Genomic DNA, 24,263 nt, shown 5'->3' with positions numbered 1-24,263 from the left:
CATTAGGTTGGTCAGATGGGGACCATTTGATCATGTTGATGTACTTCAAAAGCTATCAACAACTTATTGTTCCTTAGAATTCAACAGTAATATATAAATATATAGTTTAGGTGTTGGTTGAGAACTCAAGGTTGTCATATCTAATGGCTATTCCTAACCATTTTAAACAAAGAAACAAGTGCAAAACAGATGATGGTGGACACAAGGATTATATTTTCAAAAGCCTAGCTAAGAAATGGCGGGACCATCGATTCCACTTATATAGCTATGCACAATGTGATCCTGATGGTCCTCGTGAAGCAAACATTGCAAAAAAAACCTCCAGAGATTCCTTTGGAGCAATGGGTGGCATTTGTCGATTATAGGGCTCATCCTGACACGAAGGTATGCCTAAATTTTTTTATTACATTAATTTTTAGAGATTTTCATTATTATTTAAAAAAAATCTCCAATTGAATCATGCAGGCAAAAGCAGCACAAAATACTAGAAATCGCATGAACCTAACAATGCCTCACACGTTAGGATCAAAGCCATTTGCTAGACTACAGAAGGAGATGATTATTAATATAACAATTTTTAACTTTCTTTCGCATTGTACTCAACTTTATTTATAAATTTAAAATTTCTTCTTTTTTTTTTATAGGAAACACAACTTGGTCGGTCTGTTACAAGAGTTGAATTGTTTCAAGCCAGCCATACAACATTGGAAGGAAGCTTTGTAAATGAAAAGGCAAGGCAAAATCATGTAAGTTAAACATAGTTTGATATGTTATACTCAATATTTAGATAATAATAGTCATTTAATATAAATTTGTGTAATATTATTTATGTAGGAAGATCTAATTAGCCGAAGTCAGAATTCTTCACAAAATGAGGCATTTACTAGCGTTTTTGGCAAAGATCACCCCGGTTATGTAAGAGGGTTAGGACTTGGAGTTTCCCCAACCCAAGTGTATGGCTCATCGAGCAGCTTGAGTTGCAAATGTTATGCTACTAGAGGTACAACAACTAAAGATGATGGCCTTAGAGAAATTGTACAACAATTAAGGCAACAAGTTCAACAAAATCAGGATCAAATAGCTTTTTTGACCCAACAATTAGCAAACCAAAATGCAAATTTAACACCTAATCAGGTTTTCTATAACTTTTCTATTTTAAATCTATTGTTTCATATATATATGTGGTGATTCAATGGGTATTTTTCTATGTATATTCATACTCAATTTTTTTAAATACATAATATTTGTTTCGTTTCTAATAGGACAATGTGGAGTCTCCAGCTATTGGGAGGCGTTCCTCACAGGGTAGTCATTCAGGTTACGGCGACCATAATTCAGACCATATTGCATAGGTACATGCCATTAATGCTTCCTTCCCCCAAAATGTCATCCTTAAATATCTTGTATTTAACATACAAAATAGTAAATAATGTACTACATCAATATTGTTTGGAGACTATGATAAAACAATTTTATCTATATATAGTCTTATTTATGTCAATATTGTTTATATAATGTTTTTTTTTTATGATTTGTGCATGAATAATTAGAGATTCGGAAAGGAGGATCGGGGCATGATTGGAGAAGTGACAAAAACTTATCACACTTATCATTGAGCTTGCTTTTGCTATTGTTTGGTAAGAATGAAAATCTTAAAATTGAGACTTCTTTGAGCGAAGAATGTAGAAAATGTTATTATTTAATTATTGATTAACTTTCATATATAGTGTTTTCCATATGGCATGAAGGTTTTACCTAAGAATAGTTTTAATTACCACAACATTGCACTTGCTTAATTTGTTATTGTTAACTAGCTTACATTGCATAAGCGCTAATTCTTGTTTTTAAGTTTAATTAATTTTGCCTTACATTGTATTACTTGTCCCTACATTATAAAGTTATATATTTAGCCTTACATTCTATAACTTGTCCCTATATTATGTATTTATGTTAAGTTGTTTCTCTTGCAGACATTGAGGACTTACATGTGGTTATTTTGCAACTATGAACAATTGAAAGGGGTATGAAATTATTTAGTCATTCAAACTTTAGTGTGCAATTTATTTGAGAACTATGCAATAATTGTTTGTTGAATGTTTGTAAACCATGTTTGACAATTATTTGAGGACAAGTGTGCAACATTTTGTCGAGTGGAATTATTTGTTGAATGTTTCTAAAACATGTTTGACATTTATATGGGAACAAATGTGCAACATTTTGTTGAGTGGAATTGTTTGTTGAATGTTTATAAACCATGTTTGACATTTATTTGGGAACAAGTGTGCAACATTTTGTTGAGTGGATTTTTTGTTTAATATTTCAAAACCATGTTTGACATTTATTTGAGAGTAAGTATGCAACATATTGTTGAGTGGAATAGTTTGTTGAATGTTTCTAAATGATGTTTGACATTTATTTGAGAATAGGTGTGAAATATTTTGTCTTGTAGGATTGTTTCTTAAATGTTTGTAAATAATGTTTAACATTTATTTGAGAGTAAGTGTGCAAAATTTTGTTAAATGTTTTGTTGTTATTTTTACAAATCTTATTAGACAAGTCATGTAATATTTTGTTTAATGTTTGTAAGCAATTTTTTTTTCAATTTTTAGAAAGTGTATAATTAATTTCATATGTTCTTTAAAAGGTTGAACAAATTTGTAGATAATACTTTGGTTTGATTATTGTTGAATTATCAATAACTTTTTCATTAATTTTTTATATTTGAAATGAATACATTTGAATGATATGAATGACAAAAATTGGGATTATTTAAAATATTATAAAAAACAGGTAAGCATTTAAAAAAAATCAAAATAATAAAAAAAATCATTTATTTGTATCTTGCAGCGGTTTTCTAAACGTCACGAAATGATTTCATAAAATAATATAAAATAAAATAAAAATCACAACGATTGTAAAAAGTATCGCGAAATGTACCCAACTATATTTCGCGACATTCATATAACAGTCGCGAAATGCAGGCCATTGTAATCTGTGACAGCTATAAAACCGCCGCAAAATAAACAAATAGTGCATTTCGCGACGGTTCGCAAACTGCCGCGAAAGGAAACCTGTCAAACAACCTACGCATTTTGTGACGGTTTCAAACCGCCGTAAAATAAAGAGACGGTGCATTGCGCGACGGTTATAGAACTGCCGCAAAAGGAAACCTGTCAAACAACATACGCATTTCGCGACGGTTATAAAACCACCGCGAAATGCAAATTTTGATTCACGGCAGTTATTACGGTGGTTGCTTTAAACCACCACCAAATGCTTCGAGGCGCCATTATTGGTGGCGGTTTATGAACCACCATATAAGGGATTTCGCGACGGTTATAACCGCCATTAAATGCTATAAAAACCGCCGTGAAATACCAGTTTTCTTGTGGTGATAGGGACAGCTTGTGTCAGAATGGTGACGGCGTAAGGCAGATCTAGGACGGCGACGGCGACGGCGACTGCGAGAGGGAGAGACAGGCTGGCGACTGCAAGAGGGGAGATGATATCTACGGCTTCATTTTGGGAAACTTTATCTTGTTTTATTTTTTATTTTTTTATTTTTTTAAATGAGGCTGATTAGGAAAGAGATTATCTAGTGATGTGGATGTCACATCAGCTGCCATGTCATTTGGGATAGCATTTCGGAAAGTCTATTAGACATGTATAGTATTACTCTTTTCAGAAGTCATCTAGGAAAGTCTAGACCATTATGAAATAGGGAAATGACTAGAGAAAACTGTTTAATGTATTAAACTGATTGAGTCTCACGTGAGGGTTGGCTCTTGAAACCTTTGATAAGTCAAAATAAAGGAGCTGGTCACCTAATCTAGTTTAAGCATTGATTGGTGGTCAGAAGTTAATGTTTTGCATGTAGTGGAGTTGCAATAATTTATCCAATGAAAAGGCTTGAAGTTCTCTTCAGTTATTGGTTGTTTTTGAGTTGAAAAGTCAGCCAAGGTTGTTATTAATAGGTTGCATGTCTTTCTATATTACTTATTAGTTTACAATATGTTGTTATATATTTCCCATATGAATAAATAAAAGTGTATCACCTTCATCCCCTTTTTTGAATAAAACTCAATATCTTAAGCCCTCGTCAGGTCCTGTAGAACTGAACAGTGGTATTAGAGCTTTTTGTTCCTATGGCGATGAGTATCACTTCTCCAAGCTGCAATCCTGTGAGTTTTTCGCAACCAAGCTTGCTGATGTTCTATGGCGAGGTGTATAGACGGTGGAGCCTGAGCATACGAACCCTTTTTTGTTCTCATGATCTCTAGGAGATCATGGAGAAAGGATTGGGTGAAGATGCAGATGAAGCTCGGATGTGAGAAACAAGGAAGAGAGACGCTAAAGCTCTCTGATTAATTCAACAAGCCGTTGATGAAAGTATCCTTTATAGGATTGAAGACGTAGCTATGGTGAAGGAGGCATGGGAGACAATAGGAAATGAGTATTAAGGCACTGCTAGGGTGCTCTCGGTATGGAGACAAACACTTAAGCCATCCTTCGAAGTGTTGCAAATGAAAGAAGGCGAGGGTGTTCAGAAGTATATCTCAAGGATGTTAGTCATCGTAAACCAAATCAAGGGTTTAGGGTATAAACTAGAGGAGTCTGAAGTGGTTTCTAAGATCCTGAGAAGCCTTTTGCCGAAGTATGACTTTGTCGTTACTACCATAGAAGACAAGAGTTAATAGTAACAGAATATACAGTCAAATTTGAAGACAATGTTTGTATCATTGAAGACAAAGACTCAGGCCTACAGCTTGTCACCATTCAGAAGACTTCTAACAATATGTTTCCACTCATTGTGGATAATGTAGGAAGAGCTAATCATGCAGAGAAAATTGAAGATGTATCCATGCTTTGGCATAAACGCTATGGACATCTCAATTGCAGAAGCTTAAAGCAGCTTCATTAGAGTAATATGGTCTGGACATCCTGAACTCTCTTCTTCAACACCATGTGAAGCATGCATAACTAGCAAACAAACCCGAGATCCATTCAAAAGCAGAGAGCTTGGAGATCAACTACATCATTGTAGCTTGTTCACGTTGATCTCTGTGGCCCTATGCAGCCTGAATCAATGGGAGGAAGTAAGTAATTCGTTTGTTTTTGTTAATGATTTCACACGAATATGTTGGGTGTTTTTTTATCAAGGTGAAAGGAGAAGATTTTCAATGCTTTCAGAAGTTTAAGGCGTTGGTTGAGAGGGAATCAGGGAGAAAGCTCAAAGCTTTACGCACTGATCATGGAGGTGAATTCCAGTCTCAAGTTTTCAAGACTTTTTGTGAAGACGAAGGTATAAGAAGGGAGCTCACAGCCCCATACTCTCCACAGCATAACAGAGTTGTGAAAAGGAAGAACAGAACTACTGTGGAGATGGCAAGGAACTTTCTCAACAACATCCGAATGCCCCTTACTTTTTGGGCAGAGGCCTTCTCCACTGCCATTCATTTGATCAATATTTCACCTACTAGTCCAATAGAAGGGAAAACTTCATATGAGCTATGGTGGGGTGTCAAACCAAGTGTAAAGCACTTGAGGATGTTTGGGTGTGTGGCATATGCCTTAATACCATCTCAAAAGCTCAGTAAGCTGTACGAGAAGACTGAGAAGTGTGCCTTTCTCGGCTCTTGTAGTGATTTCAAAGCTTACCATTTGTATAATCCTATGACTAGTAAGTAGTTGGGATGTGAGGTTTATTGAAACTCATGCATGGGAATGGAGACAAAACACACCATCCACTGCTCATGTGTATGGTGCTGATGCATTTGAAGATTCAATTGAAAGTATTAAACAAACAAGTTCAATTTAGAGAGCTTCTAGGAATGATCTTCAACTCAATTCTCTAGCCCAAGCACAGTCAACTTCCAAGTGAGGATCAATAAATGAATCAAGACCCATTGCATTAATTGATGGATCTCTCGGATTTTATCCTCGTTCACTTCTTAAACTCTCCTTCGTCCTCTCCTTCTCGTTTTCACCAAGAAAGATGAGATCATTAAGTGATATTTATGCGAATAGTTCATTCGCATTGCATGTTGCGGACCCTACAACAAATGAAGAAGCATTCAAGGAAGAAGTTTGGAGGTTTACCATGGATGAAGAGATGTCTTCAATCAAGAAGAATGGAACATGGGATCTGGCTGAGCAACCAATTGGAAGGAAAGTTCTAGGCCTAAAATGGGTATACAAAACAAAGTACCAAACTGATGGGAGGATCTTGGAGCACAAGGCAAGGCTTGTAGCTAAAGGTTACTCTCAAGAAGTCAAGATTGATATAGAAGATGTAATTCTCTATTGACTCGGATGGAAACTATGAGAATTGTGCTTGTTGTTGCTGCCCAATTTGGCTAGCCAATGTTTTATTTAGATGTCAAGCAACTTTCCTTAATAATGACATTAGTGAAGAAGTCTTTGTTGAGCAGCCAAGGTAATTATTAATAGGCTGCATGTCTTTTTGTATTACTTATAAGTTTACAATATGTTGTTATATATTTCCCGTATGAATGAATAAAAGTGTAGCACCTTCATCCCTTTTTTTATGAATAAAACTCAATATCGCAAACTCTCATCAGGTCCTATAAAACTGAACAAAGACTTGCCTTGCCTTGTCCTGCCGATCTATCAACTAGATAATTCCAATCCTTGGGTATGATTTCAATCTTAGTACATTTGACTTCAGTTTTGAGTTTGTTTAGAGAATGAATAAACATATGATTCCTCCACATTCTTTCACCATACAACATTGTTCAAACACTTGAGATATTGCCACTGAATCATAAAACCTATGTTGACCTTGAGGTTCCAATCTTTGGCACATCTAAACCCAATGTGCAGCCCTAGAAGTTCTGCCCCTAGACAAGACTGTGCTTCCAATTCACTACAACATGCAAGGAAATATGAGAATTAGTACCTATAAGTGCAAAGCTACCACCCCCTGTATTATCCTCTGGCCTCCATGAAGCGTCAATGAATAATCAAACAGTTTAGGTCCTAGCTTTGAAGTGATTCATGAAAAAAAATCGCATTTGCTAGCCAGCTATCCAAGAGTAGTCTAAGAACTGATCAACAGCACTAAAGGCAATTCTCCAATAATTTTGATGGTTTCCTCTAAATAACAAGTTGCACCTAGCCTTCCAAACAAACTAAATAGTAGCCATCCCCAATCTCTTTTCTTACTTTAAGCTAGAAAGAAACTGCGCTTTTTTCTAATAGAGCAAGAAACTCTCTTTTCTATCCCTCTCACATCATATCCTATCTATTTTTTTTTTACAAGATAGATATATGTATTACAAACATGATTAATAAGAGTGACAATATTGATGATGACCTTGATACAAAACTACTAACTATGACAACTGTGCTAACTATATATATGACACCAAAAATTGACCAATTTGATATCACACCCTTCAAATCAAATTAGTAAAAGCAAAAAAGCAAGGGTTTTTTTTTTGTGCATGATATGGATTCCAGCTCAGTCTATTAGAGAACTATCTCTCTGAAGATTGTGAAAGATGTTCTCCTGGAAATATTTGTGTTATTACTTTTAACTCATATTCCTCAAAAAGTGAATATCACTTTAATAGCACCAAATAAATTAAATACATGTATAAAGATAAGAAGACTTCTTATTCCATAATGAGGGAAACAATTTTCAATTCTTTCATACACCATTAATTTTCATTCACAAGATCTCATTGCACTTATCAATGAGGGCGGATGAATTAGTATCACGTTGAAGACATAATTATAATTATAGAAACTAAATCTCTTAGCTAGACCCAACCAACATGACTAAGCCAAGTGAGATGATTTAGTTATCACCGATCAAACAATCATATAAATAACACACAAAATTTTTACATTTATTTTCTCAATAATTAAAATTAACTAAAACTCCATACCATACATACAAAATCTTCGTTAAATTAAACATACATTAGACACAATTGCTCTATTGCACGATCATACCATGATCATGCTATCTTTATGATTTTAATATTACAATATACATATATATATATATATACATGTTATTTCTGAGGGAAATTTGCTAGTTTTTCGAAGTCTTGAATCTCTTTAATAAGCACCTCAACCTTACCAATGATCTCCCCCAATAAAAACACAGAGCTAGTGAATGATGTTCCACCTTCAATAGCTCCACTTTGATTCATTAACATTTCAATTGAGGATTGAAGTGTAGAAGAGCACAATTCCAATCTCAAGTTCTCCAATTTCACTAACATTATATCTCTTTGACCATGACTTGTCATGTTCTTGATGTTCTTCCCAATTTCTCTCAATGTGCTTCCCATTAATTTGCACGTAGATTCACATCTTTCTTTAACACCATTCAGCAAAAACTCTTGTGGAGGCTGATCAACAGAAAGAAGAAAAAAAAAACTTTTTAATAATTCAGTTTTATGGGACTGACTGCATGATTAAAAAATAATAAATTTTTGAAATTTTTGAAAAAAAAAATTTGCAAATGTTAACTTAAAAATTAATATTTTGCACAATCTTTTATAGTTTTTATATAGCTTGGAGAGTATTTTAATACCCTAGTTTTTCTTATGAAAGGATTTTTGTTTAATAAATTCAGTTTTATATGAAAAATTAATAATTTGAGATTTTTATATTAGTTATTTATCATATAATTCAATAAAATAAAATAATTTTAATTTACTTAAATTTAACTAATATGAGGATGTGATTAAAAAATAATAAATTTTAGAAAATTTTAATAAAAAATATTTCAAAATATTAACTTTAAACTTAATATTTTTGCACACTTTTTGTATTTTAATATCTTAGTTTTTCTTATAAAAATATTTAAACAAATAATAATGTATGGTGGCAATTTTGTAAATATAACTTGGGAGAGTTCTCATATGACATAAGATAAATAATTCAATGCATTCATACCTGATTAATAGATTGGAGACATCCTGTGAGGGAGAATATGTATGCTGCTAATTCTCGAAGTGAATCTCCGATTTGAAGATATTTTTTCCAAGGATAGTAAAAGCCAAATCTCCCGTGCCATGGCTCCCATGTTGCAAAATTAGCCTACAATGATCGAGATGGCCAAATGTGCCATAGCTATTAGATACAAACCAAACTTAGTATTATTATTATTATTATTATTATTATTATTATTATTAATTAAAGAAAAGTAATAAGAGATCCCTACATTTTTTTTATATTTTTTAAAAAATCCATGTTTTCAAATCATACTTTTTTTTAAATCCAAAATCATATAATATAATTACTAAATTCATTTTAACCTTGCTCATCGGCACCCATATTAATGTTGCCCAACTTTAGCGAGCTAGAGAGGTGCTGAGCTCACCAACACACCTATGCTCGAGCTATGGAGTGAGCTCTCCCCCTTATCGTTGTGCCTACAGTAAAGTACTAAGAGGGCGAGCTTTGGAGCAGGTGATATTGGGATATTTTTAGTATTAAAAAAATAGGCATGATATGACTTAAAAAAAAGTGTCATTGGGATTAATTAAGAAAGTTGTAAACTTCCAAGGAGTACTAGATACTTTTTTTATTATTATTATTATTAGTAACAGTAGTAAGTATAAAGCAAACATACCAAAGCTTCATCACTGGATTTGGAGGAGAGAACTGATAGACAGTTGCTTCGAATTCGTTCTCGAATACTTTGAGTTCCCTTTTTACCTTCCAACAAACATGTGTAATCCTCCATGCATCCTTCATTTGATTGAATTATGAACAATATTTAGGGGATATGATATATTCTTAATTAATTTTAAGTTGCATTATAACTTGAATTTATTTTTTGTAAAACTCACCTTCAAGTGATTCTGCAAGTTTATCAAACTTGTTTGAAAGAGAATTATGGAGTTCATCTCCTGCCCAAACAGGAGAAACAAATATAGCAATGAAAAGGCAAATAGAAAAGCCGATCATGATCGATGAAAGCCGATCTCTTGATAGTTTAATAATCTGATCTCCCCGAAAACCGGACACCGAAACCAAGCTAAAAGTGAGGATGAAAATCAACGCTCCGTAGTCGTACTTCTTCTTAATCTTTGGAGCTAAACGAAAGTACGTTGCCGTGGCACCTGAAACATAATTAATTCGGTAACTCGAATGTTAAATGGAATTAATATTATTATTATTATTATTGAAGAATTCTGCTCCATCGGCTCTAACATGTTGTTCGAGTCTAATGGAGACTTTCCAAGAATTATTTTTTGATGTCTTTCTTATTTTTTCGAATATTAGCATTGGGAAAAAAGAGATTGAAAATAATTAGTGGAGAATGAGATGGAAAGATTGATAATGAATATAATGACCGTACCAAAGATAAAGACAGAAGAACCAATAGCTACTGCTTTGCCTGTTCCACCAATCTCTTGGGACAAGAGTGCAACAAGAGAACCAAGTCCACAACCAAGGATTGTTCCAGCTCCACGGTTCAAACCTTTGCTTATTGTTGCACCTGAAAATATCATTAATAAGTAGTGCTAATTATAATGCTTTCTTTTTCATGTGAATGTCTTGTTTCTATAAGTTAGGTATGTGTCTGTGTCTCTGTGTGTTTTTAAACCACATATGCTCCACTTCACTTGGTCATTATATATGCTGATTAATCTATTCTTAATCATATATTGTTAAACGTGGTGTTTGCTGATGAAGAAGAAGAAGAAGCATAAGAAGAAGAAGAAGAAGAATTCACCATGCTTGCATGTGAATGCTTAATTACGTGAAGACTTAGAGCATGCATGCACATTATATTGATTAACATGTATATATTGAGTTGTTTAAATTAGTACTTAAAACTAGAGTTGGATTAAATACCTGAAGTGAACTCAAAGACAACAACAACAGTCATGACAGCCCACATAGCATTGTCACCCAACTTATCATGAACAGCCTCAAGCATGTAAAGGAGTGACACAAGAACAAGTGCAAGCCCAACCTTGAAGCTATGTGCGACCCTCTTAATCTCACTATCCTTCATCTGTCTCCATGAAAAAAGAGAGAGCACATAACTCATTAGAAACAGTGCTCCCTGCCTCCATTGCTTGTTACCATGTTGCTCTTCTTGTTCCTCATTCTTGTAGATAATATTCGGTGGTGTTGCGCCGATTTCATCCACCGATATCACAACACTATCAAACTCCTCCTTGCTCAAGGCTTCCGGTGCGATCTTTCGATCCATTTGTTTCATAATTTCTTGACAACTCTATGAATGTATATGTTTATCTATAAGACATTGAAGAGCTTTGGTTGAGTGTTTGTGAGTATATATAGAGAGTTTACAAACAAGTGGCCCTTGCACTAAAAGAGATGAAGCTTGACTTTGAATGCATAAAATCAAAGAAGCATGCAAACATAGGAGCACAAATGTCAAATTGGAAATGAACCTTAGTGGTTTGTTAGGGAAGGTATCTCATGCGTATCTCATGCCTTGCCAACTTTTTTTCTAAGTGCATTTGATGTGGGATCCATCGTCATCTTCACTGTATGATAGTATTATATTATAATAAATGGGTGAGAACTTTTTTACTGATTTTGATTCAAGCTTACAATTGAGTTTTTTTTCTTTATTACTAGTTAAGGTATCGAGATGTGTGTAAAGTGCCTTATTGCTAGGAAACCATGGGATGTATCATTATTAATTCAACCCCAAAGTATGCCCACTTTTTAGTGTTGTTGGGGTTTATCTCTAAAAGCTTTTCATTTTGTTTGCCAAAGAGTTATTTTTCATTTAATCAAGAGTCTATTCTTTTCATTCATAGTTTGCCTAATCATCTTCAACAAATAGCAAAGGATAAAATGTCATGAGTTAATCACTAATGTTGGGAATTTTGTATTGTGTTTGCTTATTAGGACTTAATTAATATCCAATGTACAATTGGCATTCATATTTTTTTTTTAAAGGTTGAAAAGTTATCCGACAAAGAACTTTGCTGCTTTGGCATAATTTAAATTAACATAAATAATTTCAAGTTTTTATTAGTGATTAGCATTAATTATTTAAATTAAAATAGATATAAACATAAGATATTTCTCTTCTCTTCTTGTCACATAGTGAAAATAAATATTCTTATCTTCTTGTACCATACGAGTAAAAATATATATTCTTATCTTCTTGTCCCATACGAGTAAATATAAATACATGTTCATATGATAAGAGACTAAAGCAAAACCATCAAAGGTCAAATGTGAGTGATAAGTGATAATCCAAATTCTGACCAATACATATGCCAATACAATATTGTAGTGAAGAGTAGATGAGTGGCCACTTTGTACACCTTTCAATTCACACTCTAGAAAACATTATATAATATACACCTATCTTTTATAAAATTGACACAAGATACTAGTTTTATTTTTTTAGAAAAAAAATAAATATTTAATGTTTTCTGTTTATTTGATGAAAATTGATATCACTAGAAAGTCTAGAATACTCCATCAAAAAGCATATGGAATGCCCTACTATTTTTCCTTTAGACATAAAGGAATTTAGATAAAGTGGGAGACACTCCTAATTTTTCCACTTAATTTGTTAACAAGCTAGGTCTACTTGTTAAAGGTTGACTTTTTCACTTTGACCATTGTTTGTTTATCTGTGGTTTTGCTACTTTGTTGGCTTACCGTACTTTATATTAATATATATTATTTCAATCTTATAACTTGTGAAGTGAAGTTATATATATATATATATATATATGAGTAGCATTGATCTAGGAACGTTAGTGTAGATATAAAATTTACGGATGTTGATCATCGTTCGTTGGATTGTCATCTAATAGTCAATATTATCTCAACAGACTCATTATTGTGCTTATGCATAGTATTAAGTGAGATGCATAGTAAAAAATGAGCTAGATGTACAGTAATTTTAGCTAAACCTTCAAATTTTTAAAATTCACATTGTCACAATCAATCTCTACTATTGAAGCTTAAACACTTTCTCTCACTCGTTTCATCACCCAGTATAAATTTTGGGTATTGTTTTTTCTTCTGATGTGTTCTTTCTCTTATCCACTTTGTGCCTATATCTCTTACCTTCAAAGTTTTTTCACTGTCCGCAGATGACGTTTAGCTCATATATATATATATATATATATATATATATATATAAACTTCATTTAAAAGTCAAGATAAAGGTTAAATCTTAAAATTAAAATTTAAAATTGAGAAAAGAATTAGTCTGATAATAACTTAACTCATATATTTATATAAATTAGTAACAATTAATTAATACAAAATCACATATTGCAATAATATGAATATTTGTATCATGGCAGTTGGTATTCCATATATATATATATATATATATATATATATAAACTTCATTTAAGAGTCAAGATGACGGTCAAATCTTAAAATTAAAATTTGAAATTGAGAAAAGAATTAGTTTGATAATAAGTTAACTCATATATTTATATAAATTAGTAATAATTAATTAATACAAAATCACATATTGCAATTATATGAATATATGTATCATTTATGGCAATTGGTATTTGATGCGGGCCGTATTGAGGAGATGGCATGCGCGTTCATACGGAAGTGGGACTCGAAATAATAAGGGTATTTTAGTAATTCGCCGGGCGGTGGAGTTTTTGGGTTTCTTGGGCCTAGTCTGATGGGAAACTGGCCAACAGACACAAATCACGAGTTTGCTGCGCAAACTCGTGTGTCATGCATGATTTCGGCCAAATTTCATCTTTTAGGCCTCGAAAACCCTGATTTTGTTATTTTTAGTAATAATTGATTTCGCTATTCCTTTGGCTAGAAATCTCTGATTTGTAAGCCGTTTATGGCGTTAGCATTTATTTTGTTAACTCTTTTATTTCTTGCCGGTATTTAAAAATTTACCATTTTTGGTATATTTTCGAATTATCTCCGTTTTAGGATTATTTTCATATCTTTGATTTTTCCTATTTAATGTAAGCCTATGGGCGAGAGTAGGATCAATTTTGTAATAGTTATTCTCTTGAGTAATAAAATTTACTCTCTTTTCCAATTCCTGGCTATCTTTGATCAACAGGTTTTGAAGACTTGTACTGGGTATTCGTGCGCGAATCAACAGTTCGAGTATACCGCTGCATCAGTATTCCATTTCCCTTCCAACTCAAAGGTTGAGGGTTAAAATCCTACCCATTTCTTCTCTATATCTCTCAAATATATATATAAATGTTGTATAATTAAATTTAATAGATTTTTTAAATGTACCCTACTTATCACTGATTATAAAATCCTAAGTTTCACCTCAAATAATTTAAACTGATTTCTTGACAAAATTATTAGATATTATTGATGTGAGGACACACGTAATTGTACGTGCTAATCGAAGTAATAATTTGCTCAGAAACAAGGTCGAATCTACAAGGACTAGATAGTATTAGTACTAATTCTATCTTCATTAGCTAACCAACAAACAACGATCACAAGTCAATCCCAAAAGACAAATAGAAATAAAAGGTGAAATCAAAGATAATAAGAACAAGAAAAAATGGGTGAAAACGGTGCCCAGATATGCTTTCACTTGGGAAATTATGAATTAAAATAATTGCTATTCAATATAGACAAACCTTAGCTTTGTCGGACCGGGGGATTTCAAAAAGACACCAAGTGCTCTCTCAAAGACTCCTTGGTGCCTAATCCCATGTTACGTTAGGAGTGAATCTCTTCTAAACCTACTTTCATACGATTGCATAAAGATCTAGGAAATCCCTATAAGGAATCGGAGCTCTAGCTACATGATCCCACTTCGGAGAAATCACAAGTAACTTATCTCTAGCACGCACTCTTGTTTCCCTTCATCTATATGGATGATCTCTCTCAATGAATATCTCAATCTAAATCACGAAATCAATATGAAATAGCCACTCTCGTTACGCTATATCAACAATACAAAGACCTAGATAAACCTAAAAAGACGAAGGCAATTTATATTAAATAAGCAATGTTAAAATAAGTTTATCCCAAGCTACATCAATCCGGACAACCAGAGAAGTTAGCCCTCCATGGGGGTCAATGCTCAGATCTAAGCAATAGAAATAAAGCTCTTAACCCTAGCCATGGAAAAGAACCCCCTCTTCCCTTCTCAATGTCTGCAAGGTTGGACTGGATGTGGTCCAATATCGTCGCCCTTGGATGGTCACTCTGACGACTCCTTTGATCTCCTCCTTAATGCCTCTTGATCTCCTCCAAATCCATAGTTCTTTTCCTCCAAAATTAGGTCAAAAGTCAGATCCTAAATAACTTTTTCAACATTCTATTTATATCTCCAAAAATCTGACCGGTACATGGTCAAGTACACTACCATGTATCTTGCCCGTGTACATCGAGAGTTTGCTCCTTGGGGTACACTAATGGTTGTATACGCCTATATATCGGTTTATCTGGCCGTGTAACTCTCTGGACGAATCTTCACTTCAGCTCTTGAGTTGCATGGCCATGTGCTTTACATCTTCCCATGTTCTCCTATGGATCATGCTCTGTAACTTTCTAGATTAACACGGCGTGTACTTAATCTACAAGGTTGTGTTCATCTAGTTAGAACCCTAGTTGCTGAGTGAATGGTCATGCACACGGCGTTTGTGCGTTTCTTTGGATTACTCACTTGTCGAAGTATACATGGGCGTTTACACCGGTGTATACCTTACCCGTGTGATTCTCTATTTGTTGCTTTTGGCACCATTTTGCTCCCAATTTCATTTCTTTAGCCTTTATTGTGCTTCTTTTGTCCTGGAAGCAATAATGGAACAAACTAAGTACCAATTATCCATCAAATACACTCTTAAGGACCACTTAAGTGCTAAAGATAATCGATATAATATGTATAATATAGTACTTATCAACTATTATATATTTACTAACAAAGGTGTTAGTTTTGTTTGCCGATATGGATTTTCAATTTTTAAATTATCAATTACAAAGACCAAAAGCAAAGGAAAAGAAACATGAGAATTAATAACACAGTCAAGTTTCACAAGACTACCTCAGTGGGCCCAAGCTCAAAGAATAAATCTACCAACAAAAGAAATAAAACAAAAAGTACAACATTTTAATTTACAAATTTTGAAAAATAACTATTTCCCTTACAAATTCCTAACCAACTCCTCAATGATGTTAGCGATCAACAGACGATATTTATAATAAACCTGTGGTTTATCCACATTTACTTAAAAAAAAAAAAAAAAAGACGAGATTTACACCATCATTTCACTCAATTAAGCTCAAGTCAAACACGGATGGATACCCCAACAATCTTGGTCAAATCTCAAAAGAATTGTAACTCACTAAAAATATTTGTAAGAATCAAACATGGTCTTCAATCAATAACTTATAGTTTTTTTAATCAGCCCAAAATCGCTTCCAATCAACCAAATATGAGCTTTAATTAATCAAATATATATGATCTTTAATTAACTAACTCATTTTGCACTCGCCCAATTTAACACCTAATCAAAAATAAACTCCAAGCAATTCATCAAACGATCTCCAAAAATAAATTCGAACCCAATTTAGCTCTCCAATCAATCAATCTATCTAAATGTCTCCCAATTTAGTTGCCATCAATAAATAGAAAATTCACTTCTCTCCATTTATCTAACAAATAATTTCAACTTTTAAGAATACAATAAATGAAATATTGTATTTTTAACTTTAACAGTAGTTATCATGGGAAGTTTGTTTAGCATGGAGGAAAATTTTATAAACTTGAACTCCTTGATGCTCAAAATACAAAAAATGAAAATAAAAATAAAAATAAAAATATAGAATAATATAAAAGAGTTTTATTTAACCTCTTAATTTATATCAAATTATTATCTCGATCTCTTGAACTTAAATTAATATTTTTTGAAACTTCAAATATGATATTGTTCTTTCACTAAAAAGATAAAGTCACCAATGACTTTTTGGTCTATTGGCACTAGGTCTTCTATATAGGGCCTTCATATTCTTACTGAAGAGTCGGTTTAAATCTCAACTCATGTAAGGTGAGGGCACAAGTGAATTGAGTTATTAACTCCTACTTTATGTACTGTCCAGATGTGATTGTTGATTTTATCAAAAATAAAATAAAATAAAATAAAATAACTAAAATAAAAACATAAAGTCTACGAAATAACAAAGTGACAAAATTGTGAATCTAACTAGATAGAGGGGGGAAAAGCATTTCCATATCGCATGCCACTTGCATCATTAATATGTTTTTTAATATAAAAAATTTTGACCTTTTTATTATTCTCGACATTCTCCCACTATTCCACTTGGAAGGAAGTCCTTTTGGAAACCTTGTCTAATTCAAAACCCAATGACTTTATTAGTTGCAAACAAATGATTTTATATCACAAATTTTAAAAAAATTTATGGATGATTAAGACCATCACTTAATATTTAAAAAGAAGAACTATGTGAAAATTAAAAAAATAATAATAATTAAAGTGAAACAGTACACCCATGGAAGAAATATATACCCAACTCTTTCTCGCATTTATTAGGAACATATATGGTGTATAGATGTGGTTAAACAATCATTTATATATCATTATGACTTCATATTAGTGGAAGTCCACATACTTCAAACTTTTGATAGATATTGTTTGATAAGTGATTTAATTTAGGTAAGTGATTTAATTTGTCTAAAGATATTTATCAAATTTTGTGGTGTATATATATATATTGTAAAAAGTCTATGTAATCTTTTACAACATAAATGATGTGTGTGTGTGTAAGTTTTTTTTTTCTTAATTATTTTTTTACAATTTGAAACAACTAGATCATATAATTCCAACTGAAATATGATTTTTGGTTGTAAATATATATATATATATATATAGAAGGATTAATACAAATAAAAATTAAATATTTTATGTTTAATTTTTTAAAAAATATTAATAGTTTTAGAAAAAATAATTATTAAATATATTTATTTAAATAATTAAATATTTATAAAATAGGGTATAATGCCTATGCCACCTTGTTTGGATGGGGGACTAAACGAGATGTGAAAAATCAGTGAAGAAGTAAGTAGTACAAATCCACCCATCTCAAAAGAAAAAATAAAAATCTCTTTAATTTTATAAATAAATATTTTAAAAAATTCTCTAGTAAATCATGAATTTGTTCAAAGCCTACCTATCCTATTTAATTCACTTGGAAACAAAGAAGAAGTTTCTATAATTTATAAAATATATATGTGAGTGGAAGCCATTAAAATTTTCAAATATTCAACAAAAGAATCATTAGGAAAAACGCATGTGGTGTAAGTGACACGTCAACCTATATATCACATCATGAAAAAATATTTATATATATTTATATTTATATATATATATATATATATATATAAATGCATTTTGGGTTGATTACAAAGACAAAGATAAATAATTTAATTTTTTTAATATAAAATAAATAGATCATGTTAGAATCATATATTAATAAAAGTTAATACTTCAAGCCATTTATATCCTCATCATATATGAGCTGATTAGATTCAAACCGCCTCCATATTGGTAAGATAAACAATTTCATATAACCACAAGACCAATTATGAATATTTTGAGAAAAATATAAAACTAAAATGACCTTATAATGATACTCGTTTAAGCAATTAAATTATGATAAACTAAGATGTAAACAGAATATAATAAATAATATATGAAAATAATAATAATAATATTATTATTATTATTATAAAATAATTGGGAATAAAATTGATATTTTAATAATTTTTAACAATCATAAATACTAACTAAAACAAAACAAAATCTAATTATTAATTATAAGGAACATCAACATAATTAACAATAGTAGTAAAAAGGTACTTCAATTCATTGATTATTATATCTGTAATAAAAGATTATAAGCATATAATTTATAGGCACAATTATAATTAAAAAATATTTGTAAAAAAATTATGGTCTAAAAATATAAAATCAAATCTCTTAAAAATAGACAGAAATCATCTAAGAATATGCTATGATATCATATACACATATAAAAGATTGTACTAATCAATATATATTTATTACCACAACAATAGTTTAGTTGTTAAAATATTTAACTTCTATGCAAGAAGTCATGTGTTAGAGTGAATTATTCACATTATTAAAAATTAAATTAAATTAAATCAACATATACTTTTGTAATAAAATCCTTATAACTATAATATTATTCAATTATAATCATTCAATAATAAAGTTTGACACTAGCAAGTTGATACAAGTAAGTGAGCTTTAAATCACTTAACTAAGTCATTTGGAGTTGAATTTTTATGTATAATAATAATAATAATAATAATAATGAAATCGCACTAAAAGGCCCACCTTTTAATAAGGCTTTATCTTATTATAAAGCTCTCTGGTTCCTTAAAAATACTTGTGAGTTAAAGAACTAAAAATAATAATAATACACAAATCAATATAAATATTAGAAGAATATGTTGACTTCTTCAATGTAACAATGATAGTACTACTACAAATAATAATAATAATAATAATAATAATAATAATTCTTTTAACAAAACATATGAAAGAAGTGGCTAGGTTAAGGAGACACTGAAAGGTGGCGTTGAGGTTGGGATGAGTGCGGTCTTCCTGTCCAACAATGCACCTCATCTTGTCGGGCTTAATACAGATACTAAAGCCAGCATGCATGCATCATGACGTGTCCAACATTAATCAATATTATCATCAAAATTCATGATACATACACACCATCATGAGGATGCAACAGTGACCCTTGGATCTCCTTAATTTCTTCCTGTTCATGCTCATCATGTCTTTAATTTATTATTAATGTTCGCTTGTTTAATTATTTGCACCAAAATATCAAACCAATAATTACGTATCTTTAATCTTACATTAAGAAAATGGTAATTTATTTTTCTTTCACGAAAATGATTTTAAAGTTTCAATTATTAACGTTTTTACAAACTAGCATAATTTAATTATCAGCTATGATAAATGAATATATTTTAAGTTTTCAATCAAAACATTCAAAATTAATAAAATTCAAAAAAATAACAATGAAAATAAATTAAAAAAATTCTTGAGTTATAATAAAAAAAATATACTGTTTTCTAAAAAAATACATTATTTTTTAAACAAACTATTAAATGAAATAGAAGAAAAAAATTAAAAAAAGTTAACTGAGAGAAATATACTATTTTAAAATTTTCAATTAAAAAAATTAATTGAAAATTTATATAAATGTTAAATTAAAAATATTAATATCTTAATTTATTAAATTAAAAAATTATTATAATCACATTGATGATGCTTTAAAATATTTTAAGAAATGAAGCTTCCAAGGACCAAAACCAAGTGTGTGTGTGTGTGTGTTTATTTTATTTTATTTTTTTGTGGGGGTGACCGTGACTTACCCTTTGAGTCGCCCCTGGTTTTATGATATATATATAAAAATATATTAAGGTGGAACATTGATGTAAATAGTGAGCACATGTTCTATAAAACACATTTTTATAAGATTTTGGAATGTCACCCACAACAAAATCAGGTACAAAGCCTGCAATTTCCACATCATAATAATGATGTTGTTGCTGTTGTTGAGCTGTGTTGAAAGGACACAAAAGGACATGATCCTCCGTACATGGGTGCACTTACTGTTTATCTTATTCCATTGTGTTGCTTTCTATTGAAAATTTTAAATATATATATATATATATATATAATTAATAAAAATAATTTTTAGAAGAAGAAAGAAAAGGAGAGTGGAATGGAGCACTAATATCACCTGGCAGCCAACTTCAAAACTTAGTGCATATGTTGGGAGCAAGAAAAGAAGTGCATGCTAAACTAAATGCAAGCAAGATTGGCACACTCACAAGCTTATTTGTTGTCTTCTTCCGTGAAAACAGGGAGTGACCAACAACTCTTAGATTATTAGCATAAAATCTTATATATAAAATTTTTATTTTTTAAAAAAAATATATGAATCTTATATAAAATAAAAATATAGATGTTTATTGAATTTACAGCTGCGTTTCATATTTTTATATATATACTCTTAAATTTACTTTTAGCTTGAAAAAAAACAAAAAGAAAAGGTTGTTTTTGCTAGCTTTTTAGCTAATGGAATTGATGGAAAGTTTTTTACTTTATAAATACAAGACATGAGCTTGCTTGTTTCAAAAAACCTAGGCTTTTGTTTTCCTAATATATATATATATATATGGAAAATTGTTTACATACCCTTATAAATGGGTAATAGTTAATGTCAATATATCTTCTAGAGAATTATATATAAGTATATATGTACAAAGGTTGTGCCATCTACGCATGTCCTCATATTAGAATTCGACGCAAGTTGATTATCAGTAGCTAGATCATAATTTAACGGTTTTGATCATATAGCTAATATAGTTTTCTATTTTTATAAATAGTGCATAGTAATTTATGCACCCATTGTTCCTATCTCTTTCATTTTTATTCTTTTTCAATTTTTTAAAAATCTGATGATGTTTCTATGAACGTCCCCACTCTCAGATTATTAAGACATTGTTAATTGCATTATTGATACACCCATTTATTTCTATATTTTTTATTTTTATTTTTTTTTAATCTTTTAAAAATATGGGAACGTTTGTGTGAACGTCCCTGGATATATATATATATATATATATATATTGACACAATTTGAACAAACCCATGTTAAGAGCATGTGCAATACACGGAACCCAGTACAGACAAAAAAATCATTATATATTTTTTAAATTTATTTAAAAATTAACTTTTAATATAATAAAATATATAAAAAAAATAAACAATATAAGATTTTTTTAGTTGACTTTTTTCATTGGAGACATAAACAGGTAAATATAATTTTCATAAGAATAAACAAATAATTTTCCATTTTTACATGGGCATCTAAGAAAAAAAACACTTTACATTCAATTACATAATTTTCTTTTAAAAATACAATTATAATAAAAAAAAATCTGTGATATAATGATTAATATAAATAAATAAATAAATAACAATTTTTCTTGGTGTGAAACCAAGCCAAGTGGACGGATGAGTTCAATTCCAAGAAGATTACTTATGTTGAACACAAAAAGGCAAGATTTTTCCAAGAAGATTTACATATTTGAATTAAAATATTAAGATAATGAGATGAGAGATAGTGCACACTTAATGGATAAAATTTTAAATCAATAAAGGAGTTGGCTGCTGATGCTGCATTATGTATTATGGCAGAAAACTCCTCGCTCAAAGAGTTAACACATCGCGAGAAAGTAAAAAGAAAAGACTAGAGGCCTGGCTGCTTTATTATCCACACAAAACACTATATATATATATTATATTTTATACTATGGCCAGGCTAACCACAATTATTGGTCATTAAATTAAATATGGGGTTAAATTATATCACTCATTGTCAAGTGTAAAAACTCATTCACATTAATTTACACCGGATATTGATTGCAAAATATAAAATAATAAATTAATATTATATGATAAGAACTATTTATTTATTTACATGGCGTAGTGATCACTTCCCATCAAAGACCACTTTAGAATTGGTCCCTTTCCCAGAAGCTAAACTTTTTACCATGAATAGCTGAAGAGTTTGCAGGGACTTTGATTGGACTTTCTGATTGGTTTGACATATAATTAAAAAGAAATGAGATTAGTAAAGCTATTTTCAAAATTACCTTGTCCGGAGCCCGAGAAGCCTCTCGATACGAGGTAAAACTTATAGGTTACTGCAAATAGGTGATTCAATTTAAATCCTTATATATGCAAATAGGTAACAACAAATGACTATTAAGAAAAACTCAAAATCACTGACGTACATCCGTCAAAACCAATGGATCAAAGATTTGTCATAGCAAAAGGAGTGATCACACTTTGTACTAACCAAATGCTTATCCATTTTAAGTTTTATGCTGCTACAGTGATGTTTTCTAAAGCTGGATAAAAACACTAGAAAACTGCTACCAAAAGTCACTTTAAGCTCAGAATAACGACAAAATGTAACCAATGTAAACTATTATGGCAAACGTATGATACGTTATTCACATGACAATAATAAAGATAACAATCACTTAATTAGGAAATCTCTATGGTTCTCCTCCGCATATCAATCAACAGTTTAACCATTGCTAGCTCAATTCAAATAAAAACTAATCTGATATAAAGTGCTCAAAACAGGAAAAACATAACGTGTGAAAATTTGGTTCCAAAATATTTACCCCAAACGTAGCTGGCTGCAAACGTTATCAAGCCACCGAGGCTAGCGTTTGGATGCTCGACTTAGCATGTATGTTATAAAAACCTGCTCAACATTATAAATATCTACAAACAAAAATAGATAAAAACACAGTATGAAGATGAATGAAATGTCAAGAATTGGAAAATTCATCATGATCCTTTTTGACCCCTGACTTTTTCCAAAACTGAAGGATTGAATCAACCACAATTTAGTAAACAAGTCATAGAATAGATTTTAGTAGCTAGCATATAATAATAAGGACACTCCAAAAAGAACAGAGTTCTTCCACTGATAATGATGTTCTTATTCCCATGCTTCAACAGCATGCTCCAAATCGAAACAAAGAATTTAGACCAAATAAGATCTTCTCAACAGATTAATTGTCCCGCGAAATCATTCCAAATTGAACTAATTATAAATCACAAACTCTTTCAAGATTTTGATTGCTGTCCCACTGAACAAAGAACCTAAACCATATGACACCTCCCCTTATTGCAGTTTTGTTAATATAATTTATCTACCGGGGGCCTTTGCAATGGATGGGACACCCATATTAGAACAATCAGAGAAGAAAACAAACAAGGCCATGGTGGAGAGTCCACTAAGAACATAAAAATCAAATTCAACTTGCCCAATTAAGTACAGGCATTGCTGTCTTTGCATACCTGATATCGAACAATGCGCATGCTTGCTCTGCCCTTGAAGTCCTTGTGTTAATAAAGCATTTGTAGAAAACCTCTCGCAATCTTTTTCTTATCACCGAGAGCTCCACATAGGTAATGTCGATAAAATCTCTGGAAAAAGAAAGATCAACAAGATATTCTTCTCAAAATGCCCTAATTGTCGCCCTGGCTTCATTCTTGGCACAGCCAACTCCATTGGAAAATACCGCATGGTAAAAGCAAGAAACATGGGACATGTACTAGTTTTCATTTACTTCATCATCAATCTGATGTACCACGAAGAACATAAGGTATCACTTTCCAAGGTATGCAGCAATACGTAACAAAAAA

At 31.3% G+C, this 24,263-nt stretch overlaps 2 protein-coding genes across 2 annotated transcripts; one reads left to right on the top strand and one right to left on the bottom strand.

Moving 5' to 3' along the window:
• The first annotated feature begins 267 nt into the window (after positions 1 to 267).
• LOC120263682 lies at positions 268 to 1,352 on the top strand. The gene is made up of 4 exons (XM_039271646.1): positions 268 to 384; positions 645 to 746; positions 835 to 1,134; positions 1,263 to 1,352. The coding sequence occupies exons 1-4, from the start codon at positions 268 to 270 to the stop codon at positions 1,350 to 1,352; spliced, it is 609 nt and encodes a 202-aa protein (XP_039127580.1).
• Positions 1,353 to 7,937: 6,585 nt separating this feature from the next.
• Positions 7,938 to 11,284, bottom strand: LOC120263871 (aluminum-activated malate transporter 8-like). Its single transcript, XM_039271842.1, has 6 exons — positions 10,846 to 11,284; positions 10,346 to 10,486; positions 9,834 to 10,106; positions 9,614 to 9,732; positions 8,935 to 9,078; positions 7,938 to 8,384 (listed from the first exon to the last, which is right to left on the bottom strand). Exons 1-6 carry the CDS (start codon positions 11,216 to 11,218, stop codon positions 8,043 to 8,045), a joined length of 1,392 nt encoding a protein of 463 aa, XP_039127776.1. The 5' UTR covers positions 11,219 to 11,284; the 3' UTR covers positions 7,938 to 8,042.
• Between the last annotated feature and the right edge of the window lie 12,979 nt (positions 11,285 to 24,263).

Source organism: Dioscorea cayenensis, chromosome 6, assembly GCF_009730915.1.
Source record: "Dioscorea cayenensis subsp. rotundata cultivar TDr96_F1 chromosome 6, TDr96_F1_v2_PseudoChromosome.rev07_lg8_w22 25.fasta, whole genome shotgun sequence".
In the NCBI taxonomy this organism is placed as follows: domain Eukaryota; kingdom Viridiplantae; phylum Streptophyta; class Magnoliopsida; order Dioscoreales; family Dioscoreaceae; genus Dioscorea; species Dioscorea cayenensis.
The sequence above is the reverse complement of the archived record's forward strand: the minus strand, read 5'-3'. Positions and strand labels throughout refer to the sequence as shown.